The sequence below is a fragment of the Engraulis encrasicolus genome, chromosome 9 (genome assembly GCF_034702125.1).
Source record: "Engraulis encrasicolus isolate BLACKSEA-1 chromosome 9, IST_EnEncr_1.0, whole genome shotgun sequence".
Taxonomy (NCBI): Eukaryota; Metazoa; Chordata; class Actinopteri; order Clupeiformes; family Engraulidae; genus Engraulis; species Engraulis encrasicolus.
This window is the reverse complement of record NC_085865.1, coordinates 16,878,339-16,893,425: the sequence shown is the minus strand read 5'-3', so window position 1 is coordinate 16,893,425 and position 15,087 is coordinate 16,878,339. Positions and strand designations below refer to the sequence as shown.

General features: G+C 44.6%; 2 protein-coding genes across 2 annotated transcripts in view; one reads left to right on the top strand and one right to left on the bottom strand.

The window, feature by feature from the left end:
* Nucleotides 1-12,164, top strand: part of stk17a (serine/threonine kinase 17a) — a 59,862-nt gene extending 47,698 nt beyond the window's left edge. The window contains exons 3-8 of the mRNA XM_063206686.1: nucleotides 7,151-7,295; nucleotides 8,157-8,283; nucleotides 8,596-8,644; nucleotides 8,884-9,063; nucleotides 9,712-9,958; nucleotides 11,043-12,164. Of these exons, the coding sequence (XP_063062756.1) occupies nucleotides 7,151-7,295; nucleotides 8,157-8,283; nucleotides 8,596-8,644; nucleotides 8,884-9,063; nucleotides 9,712-9,958; nucleotides 11,043-11,216 (922 nt within the window). The 3' untranslated portion in view covers nucleotides 11,217-12,164. The remainder of the gene's footprint in view (nucleotides 1-7,150; nucleotides 7,296-8,156; nucleotides 8,284-8,595; nucleotides 8,645-8,883; nucleotides 9,064-9,711; nucleotides 9,959-11,042) is intronic.
* Nucleotides 12,165-12,226: 62 nt separating this feature from the next.
* Nucleotides 12,227-14,605, bottom strand: LOC134455549 (probable G-protein coupled receptor 141). The gene is made up of 2 exons (XM_063206687.1): nucleotides 14,491-14,605; nucleotides 12,227-13,965 (listed from the first exon to the last, which is right to left on the bottom strand). The coding sequence occupies exons 1-2, from the start codon at nucleotides 14,550-14,552 to the stop codon at nucleotides 13,119-13,121; spliced, it is 909 nt and encodes a 302-aa protein (XP_063062757.1). The 5' UTR covers nucleotides 14,553-14,605; the 3' UTR covers nucleotides 12,227-13,118.
* Nucleotides 14,606-15,087: the final 482 nt, after the last annotated feature.

Below are 15,087 nucleotides of genomic sequence, written 5' to 3'. Positions count from 1 at the left end.
CAAGTCATGGGAGAGTTAGAGTGGTGAAATGACCCATATGCTGGTGTGAACTGGACAGTGGACAACACCCCCCATGTATTTCTAGGTTTACAGTGCCGCAATAAACCCCATTAATGAGGTCTTCTATGAACCTTTTAACACTGAGATGCTCTAGAGAGCAGTGTTTCCCAACCTTTTTTGTCTCACGTACCCCCCAAGCCTCTTTGTTGTGCCATGAGTACCCCCTAAATTATATCTATATTGCTTTCTCTGTCCTGATGTGACTGTTCCATACATTTGTTATAATAGTATTTTTTTTCCTGCAGTGTGCTCGCGTACACTTAGTGGTACACGTACCCCTGGTTGGGAACACTGCTCTAATGTTTTGTAAACATGACAACAAACCAGTGTTGAGAGATTGTCTTTGTGTGTATGCTGTGCGTGTTTGTGTGTGAGTGTGCATACGTGTGCGTCCATGGGTGTGTGCTCGTTTGTGGTTGAAAAAGAGAGGGATTGAAAGAAATGAATGAGAGGGATAACTGAGTGCTTTACCCTGCTGCCGTGAGCCCCTGCTTTGCCCAGAGCAGACATGCTCTCATGCATCCAAAAAGCGTGACCCACATCTTATTTTCTTTCTTGCTTTCTTTCTTTCTTGCTTTCTTGCTTTCTTTCTTTCTTGCTTGCTTTCTTTCTTTCTTTCTTTCTTTCTTGCTATCTCGCTCATGTTTAGACTGTGAAAAATTTACTTCTCTTGGCAAAGTAGGCTGTCATTATAGAGCTGCTTACAGTGACAGAGATTCCTCCACAAGCACGCACACACACACAGCAGTTCTGCTCACAGTCAGAAATGTCAAGAAGGTTTTTCCTTCAGCCTTGCTGTGTGTGTGTGTGTGTGTGTGTGTGTGTGTGTGTGTGTGTGTGTGTGTGTGTGTGTGTGTGTGTGTGTGTGTGTGTGTGTGTGTGTGTGTGTGTGTGTGTGTGTGTGTGTGTGTGTGTGTGTGTGTGTGTGTGTGTGTGTGTGTGTGTGTGTGTGTGTGTGTGTGTGTGTGTGTGTGTGTGAAATCCCATGCTGCTTTGCCCGATCACTCCGATCAGAAGGACCACATGGATTCTTCCCCCAAAAGCGGGGTCCTGAGCGAGGGAGCCAATCAGAGCAGGGAGGGTGGAAAGGCAATGATGCATACTAACTTACCTGCCAAAGGAAGTTTGCAGTTTGTTTGAACAGATACAACTGACACGATTGACTGTGTATATGCCAAATGATATATTCGTTGTGTGCGTGTGCGGGTGCGTGTGTGTGTGAGAGAGAGAGTGTGTGTTGGGTTGGGTAGGGGAGTCAGGCCAGGGTGCAAATGGCAGGGCACGCCCTTTGTGTTTGCCAAACACAGCTGACCCCAACACACACACACACACAGTGTCGGGGTGCTGAGGAGGTCAGCTAAATTACAGGAGACTAGTGTCAAGCGTAAACAATTCAGACAAGACTCGTCAGCCTTTTTCCCTCCCCTTACAGACCCGTGTATAAAGTTTACATAGTGTTTGTGTGCCTGTGCGTGACTGCATGAGAGACTGTGTGTCTGTGTGCGTGCGTGTGAGTGCATGCATGCGTGCGTGTGTGTCGGGTTTTTTTTGTGTGTGTGTGACTGAGGGAGGTGTATGCCTGTGCACTGCTGGGTATTTCCCATGGTTAACTGCTCTCAGTCACTCTGGGCTATTACTCTGCTCTTGATGCCTGTGCCATTAACAAGTATTGTGCTTAGATCCAAGCTACTAGCTCCCCCTACTGGAGACTTGGGGAAATGAGTGGGATTTCCCCTCTGTACATTCTGCTGTGTACTTGTGTGAATGCAAGGGGCCATGTCAAGTCACTGGATACCGTTTGGCAGCTGTAATCTTAGAGCCAGATCTTAACATCAGGTACCCGCTCAATCTTCTCCTGTACCTGCCTGCAACTCAACTGGCCCCGCTTAACTTTAATGGAGACAACCTGACGCACGCCAGGCGGAGAAACTTGCACTGTTGAAGTAGGCTGCGTGTGCGTGTGAGCATGTGTGTGTGAGCGTGAGCCACCCTTTGTGCTTTCATGGGTTCACATCCTCCACATTTATTGAATTTGTCACACTGTCTGCCAGTGAGCGGTGAGAACAAGCAAACTGAATTAGCCTTGCACATGTGACAGACAGAGAGAGGGAGACAGACAGAGAGGGCGTGAAAGACAGAGAGATAGAGTGATAGAGAGAGAGAGAGAATGTGTTTTTTTACTACACAGGAAATGATCTGCAGTTTTGTCTCAACACATCAAGCATGTTGCTTGGCCATGTGTTACCTCCTTTTTTGAATCTGGTGTGTTTTTCAGGAGAAATGCTCGATAATCTCTGAGGTGATGAGGAAGCCAGCTTGTCCACACCTCAAGTCTTCAAAAGAACACTCGCTACTCTGCCCTTACACAACTGAAAATGAAAAAAAAAAAAACTGGTGACATTTTGAATGCGCTTGTTGTTGTGGTGGTGGTGGTGGTGCTGGTTGTTGTTGTTGTTGTTGTTTGAGCTTTAGGGACAGCAGGTGAAGGTAGCGTCCATGGCCCATCCCTTTGTTTTGTTCAGGGTCTCAGTCGCAGGGTCGGCCCGAGGCATAAGCGAACTATGCGAGGGCTTAGGGCCCCCACGGCACCAGGGGCCCCCATGAGCAGCAAAGTTCCACAAAGAAATTAACTTTCCACCATTTTCCCTCATCATATTCAGTATTTCTTCTTTATCATGTACCACTTGGGCTACTGCCACAATGGAAACAGGCTGGTTGTCTAGTGGCATATACAGATGTTGTCTTGGCTCGATGTGAAAAACCCTACAACAAACCAGGGCTTTGAACCATTATTTTTTTCCAAACGTTCCGTTCCGAACAGAAACGGAATTATAACGTTTCCGGTTATAAGTTCCACCAATAAATTGACGTTCCCGAACCGGTTAGAACAAAAAAATACTGTTCCCGGAACGGTTAATTTCGTTCCTGTCAGCTAATTACTCCCATAGGCCTAACTGACATTAATTAACCAAGAAATACGGAAGTGCAAATGAGTCAGCCTACATTCCAAACTGTTTATTCAAGCAGATGAAAAGAATATCCTCCAGAATTTTGTAATTCAGGGACGATCTAAGCGGAGAAGCGGAGAATAAACCTCAATGATGAAAATGCTATGATGGACATTGTGAGTTTGTGCATATTTGAAGCGGCCATGGATGCCCAATAACGTTGAACATTCTCGGTGCGCTTTACATGCGCTTCTCTGCAATGTCTCGCAATGATGCAATGGAAACTCTCCCCTTTCGTATGACAGTGCTTTCTCTTATTTAAGATGTGGAGTGGAGACTTTGTAGTCCACAGCTCTCTCTCCATTCAGTCAGAGAATGTCTGATGTCACACAGGACGTGAACCTCAGCTGTCATGGTAACGTGCGCAGGAAAATAATTACCTTTTTTGTTTTGTTTGAGGAACGGTATTAACCGGTATTAACCGGTTACCATTATTTTTAAATAAGTGTTCCCGTTCCAGAACATAAAAATAATAACGTTTCTGGTTTCGTTTCTGTTCCTTGTAAAATACAAAAAGTTCCCGGTTTTCGTTTTCGTTCCTTGAACCGGTTCAAAGCCCTGCAACAAACGCAGAATATAAAAAAGAGTAACAGTTTGAAGCAAAACTAAGATATTTCTTTTTGAGAAATTTTGCTCCAAGAAGTGCAGTGCATGATGGCTACACAATCTACAGACAGCCTATCTATGTCCTTAGCTCCTACCCCTCACTCGTGCAAGTAAACGAAGATTATGAAGCATCTGATGGTATAGGGGGCCCCGGATGAAATTTTGCTTAGGGCCCCATGGAGGCTTGGGCCGGCCCTGCTCAGTCACTCTGTGTAATTCCAAAACAATAAAAAAAAAGATTTGCACACGAGCTAAATGAACATTCAGTGTGCTTTTGCATGCAGTTTGCACCAGTGACCATAACAATGTCGCGTACCGTCTTCGGCCAGCAGCCTCCACTCCAGTCACGTGCGCTTTCTCCCGTACGGTATGTCTCAATATCCGCAGACTTGATACTTGACTTGATACTTGAGCTCCCGTCCTTCACCTCTTGCCTTTAAGGACACTTGGCCGTGGACGACCTGGTGCATGAGGTAACAGCAGTAGACGAGCCAAACCAGGGAGGAGATCCCTTCATCTGGATCTGGCTGCGGCTGTGTTTGGCGCTGGTGGCCTATGTTTAGTGAGGCACGCTGCCTATTCTGGTGGTTAATCTCACTAGCGTGTTCTTCTGAATGAGGTGCTGTAAGCCCTTCATCCACTCTACTCTTTACCCCGCTGTACTGCTGTGCGCTGGTGTACACATGATGCATGCAGGATCTCATTGTACTGCAGTACTGCCTACCATGTGCCCAGACACCTGGGCTTATTTCCAGTTCTAAGAGTTGGGAGGGAGGGAGGGAGAGGGGGGTAGTATAGCAAGTCAGGGGAGAAGTAGAGAGAATTAATGTGGACTATAGGGGTGTGTGTGTGCGTGTGCACGTGCACGTGCACGTGTGTGGTCTGTTCCACAGTGAGGCTAAATGCAAGTGACATTGCTCGTGGGACAGTCTCAATGTTAGTGCACAGACACTTACAGAATTTCTAGGTCTGCTTATCTCTCAACACACACACAGACACTTGTACAGAATTTCTAGTCCTACAGGGATTCAGCATGAGCGATCATGTGCGCATAGCCGCAGACACCTGGGTATATTTCTGGCACCCCTCACCAGTGCCACCCCGTGCCCCACACCTCTCTATGCCAGGACTAGTTAATGAGATTGGCCTGAGGAGAGGTGCGGGTTTCGTTAACATTTAATCACTGTATGACAAGAGTTGAGAAGTAAGGTCAGAAAAGCACCTTTTTTAGCAGGACTTGGTTTGTGAGAGATGTACTGTCAACCTGACTCTCACCAGATGAATGGGTTCCGCCTTGCTCCACAAACATCCATCTGAAGGGTCTAGAAGGCATGGTTTTATTTTTTTAAGTCCTTAGGGTTACCCTTATGTGATATTTCTAATGATCTGCTACTTAACTGTAATTTCGAGTCTGTGAGTACGTTAAAATGTAGAATCGATGTTGATGAGTGCCTCCATGTTAGCGGCCATTGTTGCTGAAAGAGCTGTCACGTTTCTGTTATTTTTCCTTTCTCCTCTACGTTTGCATTTGGCTACATCACATCTCTGAAAATCCTGCGATCCAGATTGGTTCTACTGCATTTTGGTTTGGGAGCAGGGCAAATCCAAGGGTCCTCCAGACCCTTGTGTGAGCTCACGAAGCTGAGGAGAAATTCACGAGGGTCTGGGCGAAAGTCAGGCCAATGTACTGAACCACTCAACCAGCTTTGGCAGTAAAGTTTGCCATTGAGGACCGTTAGAAGGAACAGTTCGACAGACTGTGAAGCCAGTTAAAAGTTGTGTGAAGTCGGTTAGAAGTTGTGAATTGAGGTCAATTAAAAGGCCTAATGGGGGCTGATTGAGTCTGCCGTGTGAAGAAGAACCCGTGAGAAAAGTGAGACTTGAAGAGAGGGAGGAGACGGGTATCTTTCTGTTTTACATATTTTAGAAATGACACCTTTTTTAAAATAAAAAAATGTGCCGCACATTCACGAGTTGCAGCTTAAAGGGACACTGTGTGAGATTTTTAGTTGTTTATTTCCAGAATTCATGCTGCCCATTCACTAATATTACCTTTTTCATGAATACTTACCACCAGCATCAAATTCTAAGTATTCATTATGACTGGAAAAATTGCACTTTTCATACATGAAAAGGGGGATCTTCTCCATGGTCCGCCATTTTGAATTTCCAAAAATAGCCATTTTTTTTAGCTGCAAAAATTACTGTACTTGGACCATACTAGAAAATATTTGTTTATTACTCAGTAAACGTTAATGTAAAGATCAAATTTGGCAATAGGCAGCCCAGTTTCAATGAGTAGCATAGTTGCAGTACCTTTTTTGACCATTTCCTGCAGTGTCCCTTTAAAGTTAAATGTGGCAACGACGGTTGGGCCATGATGACCTTCCACTCTGACATCTGGTTGGTACTCGGCGTTCAGTCCCTGAGCATCAATGCTGCTAAAAGACAGTTTCACTTTAAACTGAAATGGCAAACCCCGTGGTGCGAGAGAACCAGCTTGTGGTCTGTATGTGTTTAACCAAACGCTCCATTCTTGCAAGCACTGCACTGACTGTGCTCATAGAGTTCTTGCACAGACAAGAAAAGGAAGTCTTTAACAAATGCATGTTGCAAAGTGAGTCTGTTCAATTTTGCTCTGCTATTGCAGTTTACAGTCCATAGCTAGCATGTAAATGTTGAATTATAAATGATAACTTAGATCCGCCAATGGCCAAGACTTTTCAAAACGTTACATTCATGCTCTGTGTGTGTGTGTGTGTGTGTGTGTGTGTGTGTGTGTGTGTGTGTGTGTGTGTGTGTGTGTGTGTGTGTGTGTGTGTGTGTGTGTGTGTGTGTGTGTGTGTGTGTGTGTGTGTGTGTGTGTGTGGGTGTGGGTGTAAAATAACACTTTCCTTAAAATCACAGTATAGTAGGCACATCACAGTATAGTAGGCACAGTGAATCTGGATGTGTTACATTGCCTACCGATAGTGCTGCTGGAAGGGGGTATACTGTTCTCGAGTTGTTTTTTTTTCTCAGAATCAATAATCTGACATTAAGATCTACTTGTTAACAATTTATGACTCACTCTGCTGGGACGCTGAACAAACATTTGCCCTTTTTGAATGCTGTATGTATATTCATGACCTCCTATTTTTTCTATACCTGACTGAGCCCAAGAGGCATATATTTTAAATACAAGGAAGAATGACTAACAGAAAATAAAAAGAAACTTGAATTGTACGACACTTGCATCTCTTGTTATTCACGTTAACCTGTTGCGGGGAAAGTCGAATCAAGTGTTTCATTTGTTAGGGTGAGAGAACCCAACCATCAGAGTGGCGTAGTCACTAAAAATCTTAAAAATATTCGGTAAAGAGCTAACGCAGGCCACATTTGAGAGATCAAGAGATACTTGATCGCAGTTGGATTTAAAAAAAAAAATCCTATATAACTAACGTGACTGTGTGTGTGTGTGTGTGTCTTTGTTGCAGTGCTGCGGGCGGCGAGATCTTCAACCAGTGTGTGGCGGAGCGGGACGAGGCTTTTACGGAGGAGGACGTGAAGCGACTGATGAGGCAGATCCTGGAGGGAGTGGCCTTCCTGCACAGGCGCAACGTGGTGCACCTCGACCTCAAGGTGACACACACACACACACACACACACACACACACACACACACACACACACACACACACACACACACACACACACACACACACACACACACACACACACACACACACACACACACACACACACACCTGTATCTCAATTACATACACACACACAGACACACACACACACCTACAACTGTGTATCATTTACGTACATGCACACACACACACGCATGCCGCTCAACATCAAGGTAGCACGCACGCACGCACGCACACACACACACCTCAACGTCAACATATCACATACAGACAATCCAGGGAATTTTGATGGCGGGGATAGGGGTGTAGGGTTCGATGGAGTGCTCTAGCTTTGCAGTCCAATGCCTCAAAATACACACATATTCATTATACAGTGTTCTGTACACCAGCAGGGACCAGTAACCAGCTCAGAAAGGGTGTTTTAAGTTTATCCACATGGGGGTGCTGTTCTGCCAGTCTAAAATGTACTCCATAGATGGAGGACAAACTGGTGGTGTCACAGAGTTGGTGCTTTGCATACACATCACCAAAAGTGTCAAGTTTGACTGTCAGGCATAAAGAGTTGTCTGTTGATACTTCTTCTGCCTCTCTGAATGGTTGTAGTTAAATATTTACTACATTACTACATTACTACTACTACATTAACTATTTTCGATTCAAATAACACAGGGATGAGATGTTGATTCTCTTGGCCCATGCACATGCCAACAACGGAATTAGCTTACTAAAGGGGTCTAATCTCTACCTCTTTCCCCCCTCCCCTTCTCCTCCTCCTCCTCCTCCTCTTCTTCCCTCTCCTCCACCATCCTCTTCTTCCCCCTACCCCTCTTCTCCTCCGTCACAGCCTCAGAACATCCTCCTCACCAGTGACTCTCCGCTCGGTGACATCAAGATCGTTGACTTTGGCCTGTCCAGGATGGTGAGCGGCCACCAGGAGATTCGGGAGATCATGGGGACACCGGAGTACGTGGGTGAGTAGCTGCTCCGATCTGCTTACGGCCACGCCCACATGTCTTGCAACCAGGGCTGAGGACAGACGTGCATGTTTTCTATTTGTCCTTTTGATAGATTTACATTGTTATAGATTTACAGATTATTATATGGTTTTATAGATTTACATTTTTGTAATGTAAAATGACACCCCCACCCTCTCCTCTCTCTCTCTCTCTCTCTCTCTCTCTCTCTCTCTCTCTCTCTCTCTCTCTCTCTCTCTCTCTCTCCCTCCCTCTCTCTCTCTCTCTCTCTCTCTCTCTCTCTCTCTCTCTCTCTCTTCTTGTTCCTAGCACCTGAAATCCTGAATTATGAGCCCATCAGCATAGCGACAGACATGTGGTAAGCTTTCCAGTATTGACACATTTCATTATTTACTTGGATTTCATGATTTATTATTATATTAGATAGCTACTGCTGCTGTTAAACCCAACTGGATCACATTGCATGATATTAACCATTGGTCTAATTTCATTTCATTCAGTCTCAGATGAAGCTCTGCATTAACCCAGGCTGATTGTGTGTGCGTGTGTGCGTGCGTGCCTTTCTGTGTCTGTGTCTGGCATGTGTGTGTATTGCAGGAGCATCGGGGTTCTGGCGTACGTGATGTTGACTGGCATCTCTCCGTTCCTGGGCGAGGACAAGCAGGAGACCTTCCTCAACATCTCCCAGATCAACGTCAGCTACACAGAGGAGGAACTGGAGGGACTCGACAAGAGGGCTCTAGGCTTCATCAAAGCCCTGCTCATTAAAGACCCACAGTGAGTACAACACACACACACACACACACACACACACTCACTGGACTATTAATTAAAGACCCGCAATGAGTAGCACACACTATACACCACACACTACACACCCATCATCATCCCTTCCATATTGTAGGCCTGCAGTCGGAGTGACCTGCATGTGTGAACACACACACACACATGCACACACACGTATTAACACAAGCATGAATGAATGAATGAATACACCTTTATTGCCCCGAAGGGAATTTGTTTTGCGTTTTGGGAGTACAGTTAACACTTACAATAGTACACAACTACAATTACAATAGTACACAAAGACAAGACTAGACTAAAAAACAAACAAAACATACAAAGTAGATTAAAATAAAAATTAAAAACCTATATACAATTATTGTATTACAGTTATTCTGTCTGAACTTATCTTATTGAAAAGTTGGATGGTTTTAGGCACAAAAGATGTTAATCCATTCGTCTTGAAAAAGGGTAACTTGGATGTTGTGTGAGACCAAAGGCAATTTTCATGCTTGCATGATAATAAAGTATAATCTAATCTATCTAAATCCATCATCATCAAGTGTCAATATTATTACAAATGCAGCCAAGCACACACCTCATATGATCCCCTTCCCTATGTGTGTGTGTTTGTGTGTCCAGAGAGCGTGCCACGGCAGAGGAGTGTCTGCAACACCCCTGGCTGCAGCCCCCTGCCACGACGACAGCAGCAGCAGTCACCCCCATAAAGGCATCAGCAGCTGCAGCCGCCTCCAGCACTGAGGCTCTGGACAACCAGCCAGCGAGCCCCCAGTGCCTACTGGACCCAGCCAGCCCGCTCAGCCCAGTGAGCAGCAGCAGCACAGCATCCAGCTCCAGCGCCGAGTCTGAGCCAGACGACTCGGAGGAGGTAAACCACTCCCCGATAGAGTGCATCAGACGCCCCCTTGAACTTTGCAAAGTTTCACTCCGCTCTTGCACTATTGTTTCTTTGCACTATTATAACTTCCTTGCCAATTTGATTCATGTGAATGGGTGGCACAATAGACTTGGCATTTTGAATTGTAGGCAAATCAGCGTTCAAATCAGTTGCCTTTCCACTCACCCAGATCATCAAGCATCCAAAAGATGGCTATAGGAGGGCCACATGGGTGTTTAAACATGGCTGAAAGGTTAGCACATAGGGGATAAAACCTTGCTAAAGGAACGCTGAAAAATATGCTCTAGGGATTTTAAAATTGGATAAGTGGAAAGGAAATGGAGTCATTCTGCCAAATGATTCTCCTAAATTCTTTTGATCAAAATAGTCTAAAAAAACACAGATTTTGCTAAAAATCGATAATTTGCTGCCATTCAAATTGCTGCCATTCAAGCCTATTGTGCCACCCTTAAACATTTGACCAAGAATTTTGCTAAGGGATGTTTCCTGGACTTTGGCCCATATAAAGAACTAAGAACACTCTGGAACACACTGGAGCACTCAAATACTTTCTTCTTATATTATTTTAATGACTGACTTTTCAACGCTGTGAATGTTTGTCAATCATCATTCTTGCACCGCAATAAAATATCAAAAAAAAGTGTTTGAGTGTTCCAGTCTTCTGGCGCTTTGTTGTTCTGAAGTGGACCAGCTTGCTTTCTCTGCTCTCTCTGTGCTCCTTTTGCACTAGACTAGTGTATGCTTTAGATACTCTATATTGTACCATCTGCTGTTTTCTGCTAGTTTTGCTAGAACTAAACTGGCCTGACTAGATGGGCTTTATACACTAGTGTTTGTAGAGTTATTTGTTTATGGTCAATTTAGTGGTTAGGTATGGCGTTCTTGATGCGCTTGTGTACTTAGGATAGGTAAGATCAGGGGCGTGTATGAAGATGTGTGATTTGAAAATACACAGCTGTTGTTTAGACTTTGGTGCGGGCAGTGGTACCGTTCTGGTTGTCCTGAGAACAGTACATGTGACATAAAAGCTGACTTTAAACTTTTCAATGTTCAGGTGACAGAGGAGCTGATCGTAATGGCAGCCTACACGCTGGGCCAGTGCCGGCAGACCTCGTCCTCGTCCGACAAGGACACGCTGACGCCCGACCAGAAGGCCATCTCCAAGCGCTTCAAGTTCGAGGAGCCCTTCTCCGCCCTGCAAGAGGTGCCCGGCGAGTTCATCTACTGAACCCAGCTCAACAGTTATACAGTGCCCTCCTCTGGTAGCATGCTGTTACTGCAGGTTTAGGGAGACGCTCTTTGTGCAAAAATACTTTCAAGTTAAGCACCAGTAGTCTAAAACGCAAAACAAAACAAACATAAAAACATGTCGCACTTATAATAAGCAAATGAGTTCATTGCTTTTAACCCCCAACCTTGCATGTTTTTTTTTCCTTTTAATTCACAAGCCAAACTCGTTTTGTTTTATTTTTTTCCATTTCATTTGTTCTGTCCTTTTTTAATTATAAAAAAAAGAAGAAAGAGAAAAAAAAACCCTGCGTTCTCTTGTTCTGCTGCTTTTGCTATTTGAGTTTTTAATGGATATGTTGTTACAGATAACGCCTTGCTGTGGTACCCCCACCCACTCACTCACCCCTCACCCCCACCCCCTTACTCCTACTTTGGTGCCATGCTTGACTCTTTTCAGAATTCCTGTGTTTATATTGGGTCACAATACTATGTGATGCCCACATCACTTTTTAAGTTTATTTTTTCATTTTCAGTTAAGTTTTCTTTGCCATTCATCTGAAAGTGGGTTCTATGTTTAATTGTTTTAGATGTCCTTATGGATATGAATGGGAGGCTGGGGTGAGGAAAATGATATGTAAATGAAACAGAAATAATATTTGTTTTAAATGTTATGTCTATAAAACGTGTTTAATAAGCCATTATTACACATAACCCCTCCTGTTTCGGGTATATAAGCTCTACAGCAATAATAGCAAACTTCTTTTTTTTCATTCATTCATTCTTGGTTCATACTGATTATTGTGTCTTTGTTATTTCCACTCAGTAGACATTATTACTGTACATTTTGTCCAACGCGGTTTCCATTGAAGGTTAGGCATCCTTTTCAATGGAAGCTAATGTAAAGACCATTTATGATGCTGTAAATAAAAGTTAATCTCCGAGACCAGTCTTTGTGTAGACCTGGTTTTTTTTAGTTTTTACTTTAAAGGTGTTTGGAGATTGGTAGCATTTACCTACACACACACACACACACACACACACACACACATTACACACATTACACTTGGCTGACGCTTTTGTCCAAAGCTTTGTTAGTTATTGTAAGTTCAGGGTATTGGTTACAGTCCCTGGAGCAGCTTGCTTAGGGAACATCAACCATGCAGTGAGATAAAGAGTGGTAGGATGGGATTTGAACCTGCAACCCTCTGATCTGACAACCAGCTCAGCCACGGCTGTCCAAAGATAAGAGCATTCTAGACTGACAAGAACAATATAGACGATGTGAATGAGCAGGCCTAAAGAAATGACCTACTCTGGGCACCATGTATTTCTGTAGGCTACCTCAACCACTGTCAACAATTCACACACTACAGTCATTTTCCAGGAAGTGTCCGGTCATTGTGGGTTTGGGCTAAACAAACAAACAAAAATGTACTGAATGCTGACACTGCATCTGAAAATAAGCAGAATATTGCTATATAAACAGAAGTACTGGCATCAAGCATGCACTTACTTTTTAATTTAATTATTTTAACCACCCAAGAGCAATCATCTCACTCAATAAGACTGGAAAGAATCGTCTCCCTGGCTGACGTGTAGCAATTCATCTAACCTCATATTGTTCCAGGCACTGTAACCAATATCTTAAGCGTGAATCGCTTTGGATGAAACTGCCAAGTGTAATGTAATGTAACAAGACCAAATAAGTTTTAGGTTTATACAAAACATTGTACCAGTTTGCACTTTTCCAAAATATTGCATAGTACATAGGCTACCACAGTAGTCTCAGAACTATCTCAACTTGACAAGTTAAAACAAATGTGCGACACTAGTCCATCCATCAACACTTGGCAGTAATGCGGAGGCACTTTACACAGAGGAAAACAACGTACTCTATAGGCTACGTGCCACATGAGCGACAAGCACCTTTCCGCACAAACGTCAACAAGTCAGCACAGCTAAGCGCAGTGATGGCCAGGAAGAGTTCGTTGGTTTCCTCCTCATCAGAGTGCGATAGGTAGTGCATGCGAAATATGTGGTATGGCACGAAGCAGACGAGCATGACCACCACAAAGCACAGGCTCTTCATCTGAGCCCAAAACTCCTGCTGCGAGCACGTCATTGCCCCGTACTGCTGAGCGATGGAGAGCAAGATATGCGCTTGGATGGCACCCAGTACGCACGGTACTATTACAAAGGTGGCGCTGATTAAGTAGTTTATCACTTTCACCCACGTTTTCTGTATGGTAGATCCAAAGTTGAAGCAAGTGTTTGGGTCACGCTCAACGCCATTTCCATAAGTAAAGACGACGAGCAGCGTCCCTGCGAGCACCACCACTGCCCACACGGCCGCGCTGAACATCACAGAATGCAGCCTCCGGTAGAAATCCTCCGTCCTCGTCCGCTTGTAGAAACTGTGGAACCGTATGACGAGCAGCACCACGTAGATGATGAATGAAAGGTACATGTGAATGAAGATCATGGCGCTGACCACCTTGCACATCATCAGCCCCAAATCCCAACGGTTTCTGAAAAAGTAGTCAATCCGAAACGGCACGGTGGGTAGGAAGATGAGATGCGCCACGATCAGGTTCAGGACTGCCACGGTGGTGACAGAGCGCAAGTTAGACTTCAGCACGTTGATCATGAGGACGACGCCAGGTATTCCAACCATCAAGACGACTGCGTAGATGACCACCAGAGCGACCCTGACGGATGAGTCTAGCGGTTGAGTCCGATTTCCCTTTCTAGAAAAAAAGAGACAAGATCATAAGGATAGAGACAACACCATGCTGTAGCCAGAGGTGCATCTTGCCACCAGGCAAGGCAGGCAGCCGCTTGGGGCCTCCAATCACCTAGATAGTGAAAAACAGCCCACATTTTGCCACAGTAGTGGTGATTTTGGTTCAAATGTTTATGCTTTTGCATTTTTGCTTGGGGCCCCACCTGACCCTAGAATCGCCTCTGGCTGTAGCAATGGGCTACAGGTATAGCCAGTCGTTTGACGGAAGGTCATGTTATGTTTCTAGGTAAATGTTGCAACAATTTCAAAGTGCCCGCCCCACAGCATAACGAGGCAGTAGGGTGATAACAGTACAGTGGTGCGTGTGCGCATAGTGCAGTGCAGTAATGTGCACATTGTCGTGTGACAACTTGTGTTGTCCAACATTTTTCAGACAGTGGGCTACAGCACCTTCAGTTGGACTAACTTAACCATTCTAGACGAAGTACAATGTAGAAGCAACCTGTTCACAAATAAAAGCAATGCCTACCCATAATCCGGAGTGGTAAACAACTTGTCGGAAGTGCTGGTGGCGACCGTCGTGTTGTTCATGTTGCTGGTTAAGCGCTTCTGGTATTCCGCCAAATAGCCCTCAAAGCAGTTAGGTCTAGCTGCCCATCACTGGTGAAACACCGCCCATCATCTGTGCAGCATCAGGAGTGAACGACCGACATCCACATGGAAACGCAACGTTACATTTGATGTGGCCCCGTCCCCGGACATCAGTGACCAAATATGGGTTTAGGTAAGTGTGCTTCGTCTGTGTACGAATGAAAGGTAGGCTATGTAGCCTAGTTGGATGAGTTATTTGTTGGTCTAATAATCAAGGGTGTAACTTTGGCTTTGACATTGGTGGGGACAGGGACCTAATCCCCCCACCCCCACCCCCCAAAACTGCCACAAATGATATACCTTCAGTCGGTGTACAACCGAATCAATCAATGACACACATTGATAGTTTACATGTCTGTTTACTTCTGCCATGAAACGGGTCTCCATGAAACAAAACATTACAATAACAGAAAACATGTAGGCCTACTTTATTTTCAACTATACAGCATTAAGCAGTTAGCCTAAGTGATTTATA

Coding starts and splice junctions, on each gene's coding strand:
- LOC134455549 (XM_063206687.1), bottom strand. CDS start 14,552: ATGAACAACACGACGGTCGCCACCAGCACTTCCGACAAGTTGTTTACC. Junction 13,966..14,490: donor TTTACCACTCCGGATTATGG/GTAGGCATTGCT, acceptor CTTTTTTTCTAG/AAAGGGAAATCGGACTCAAC.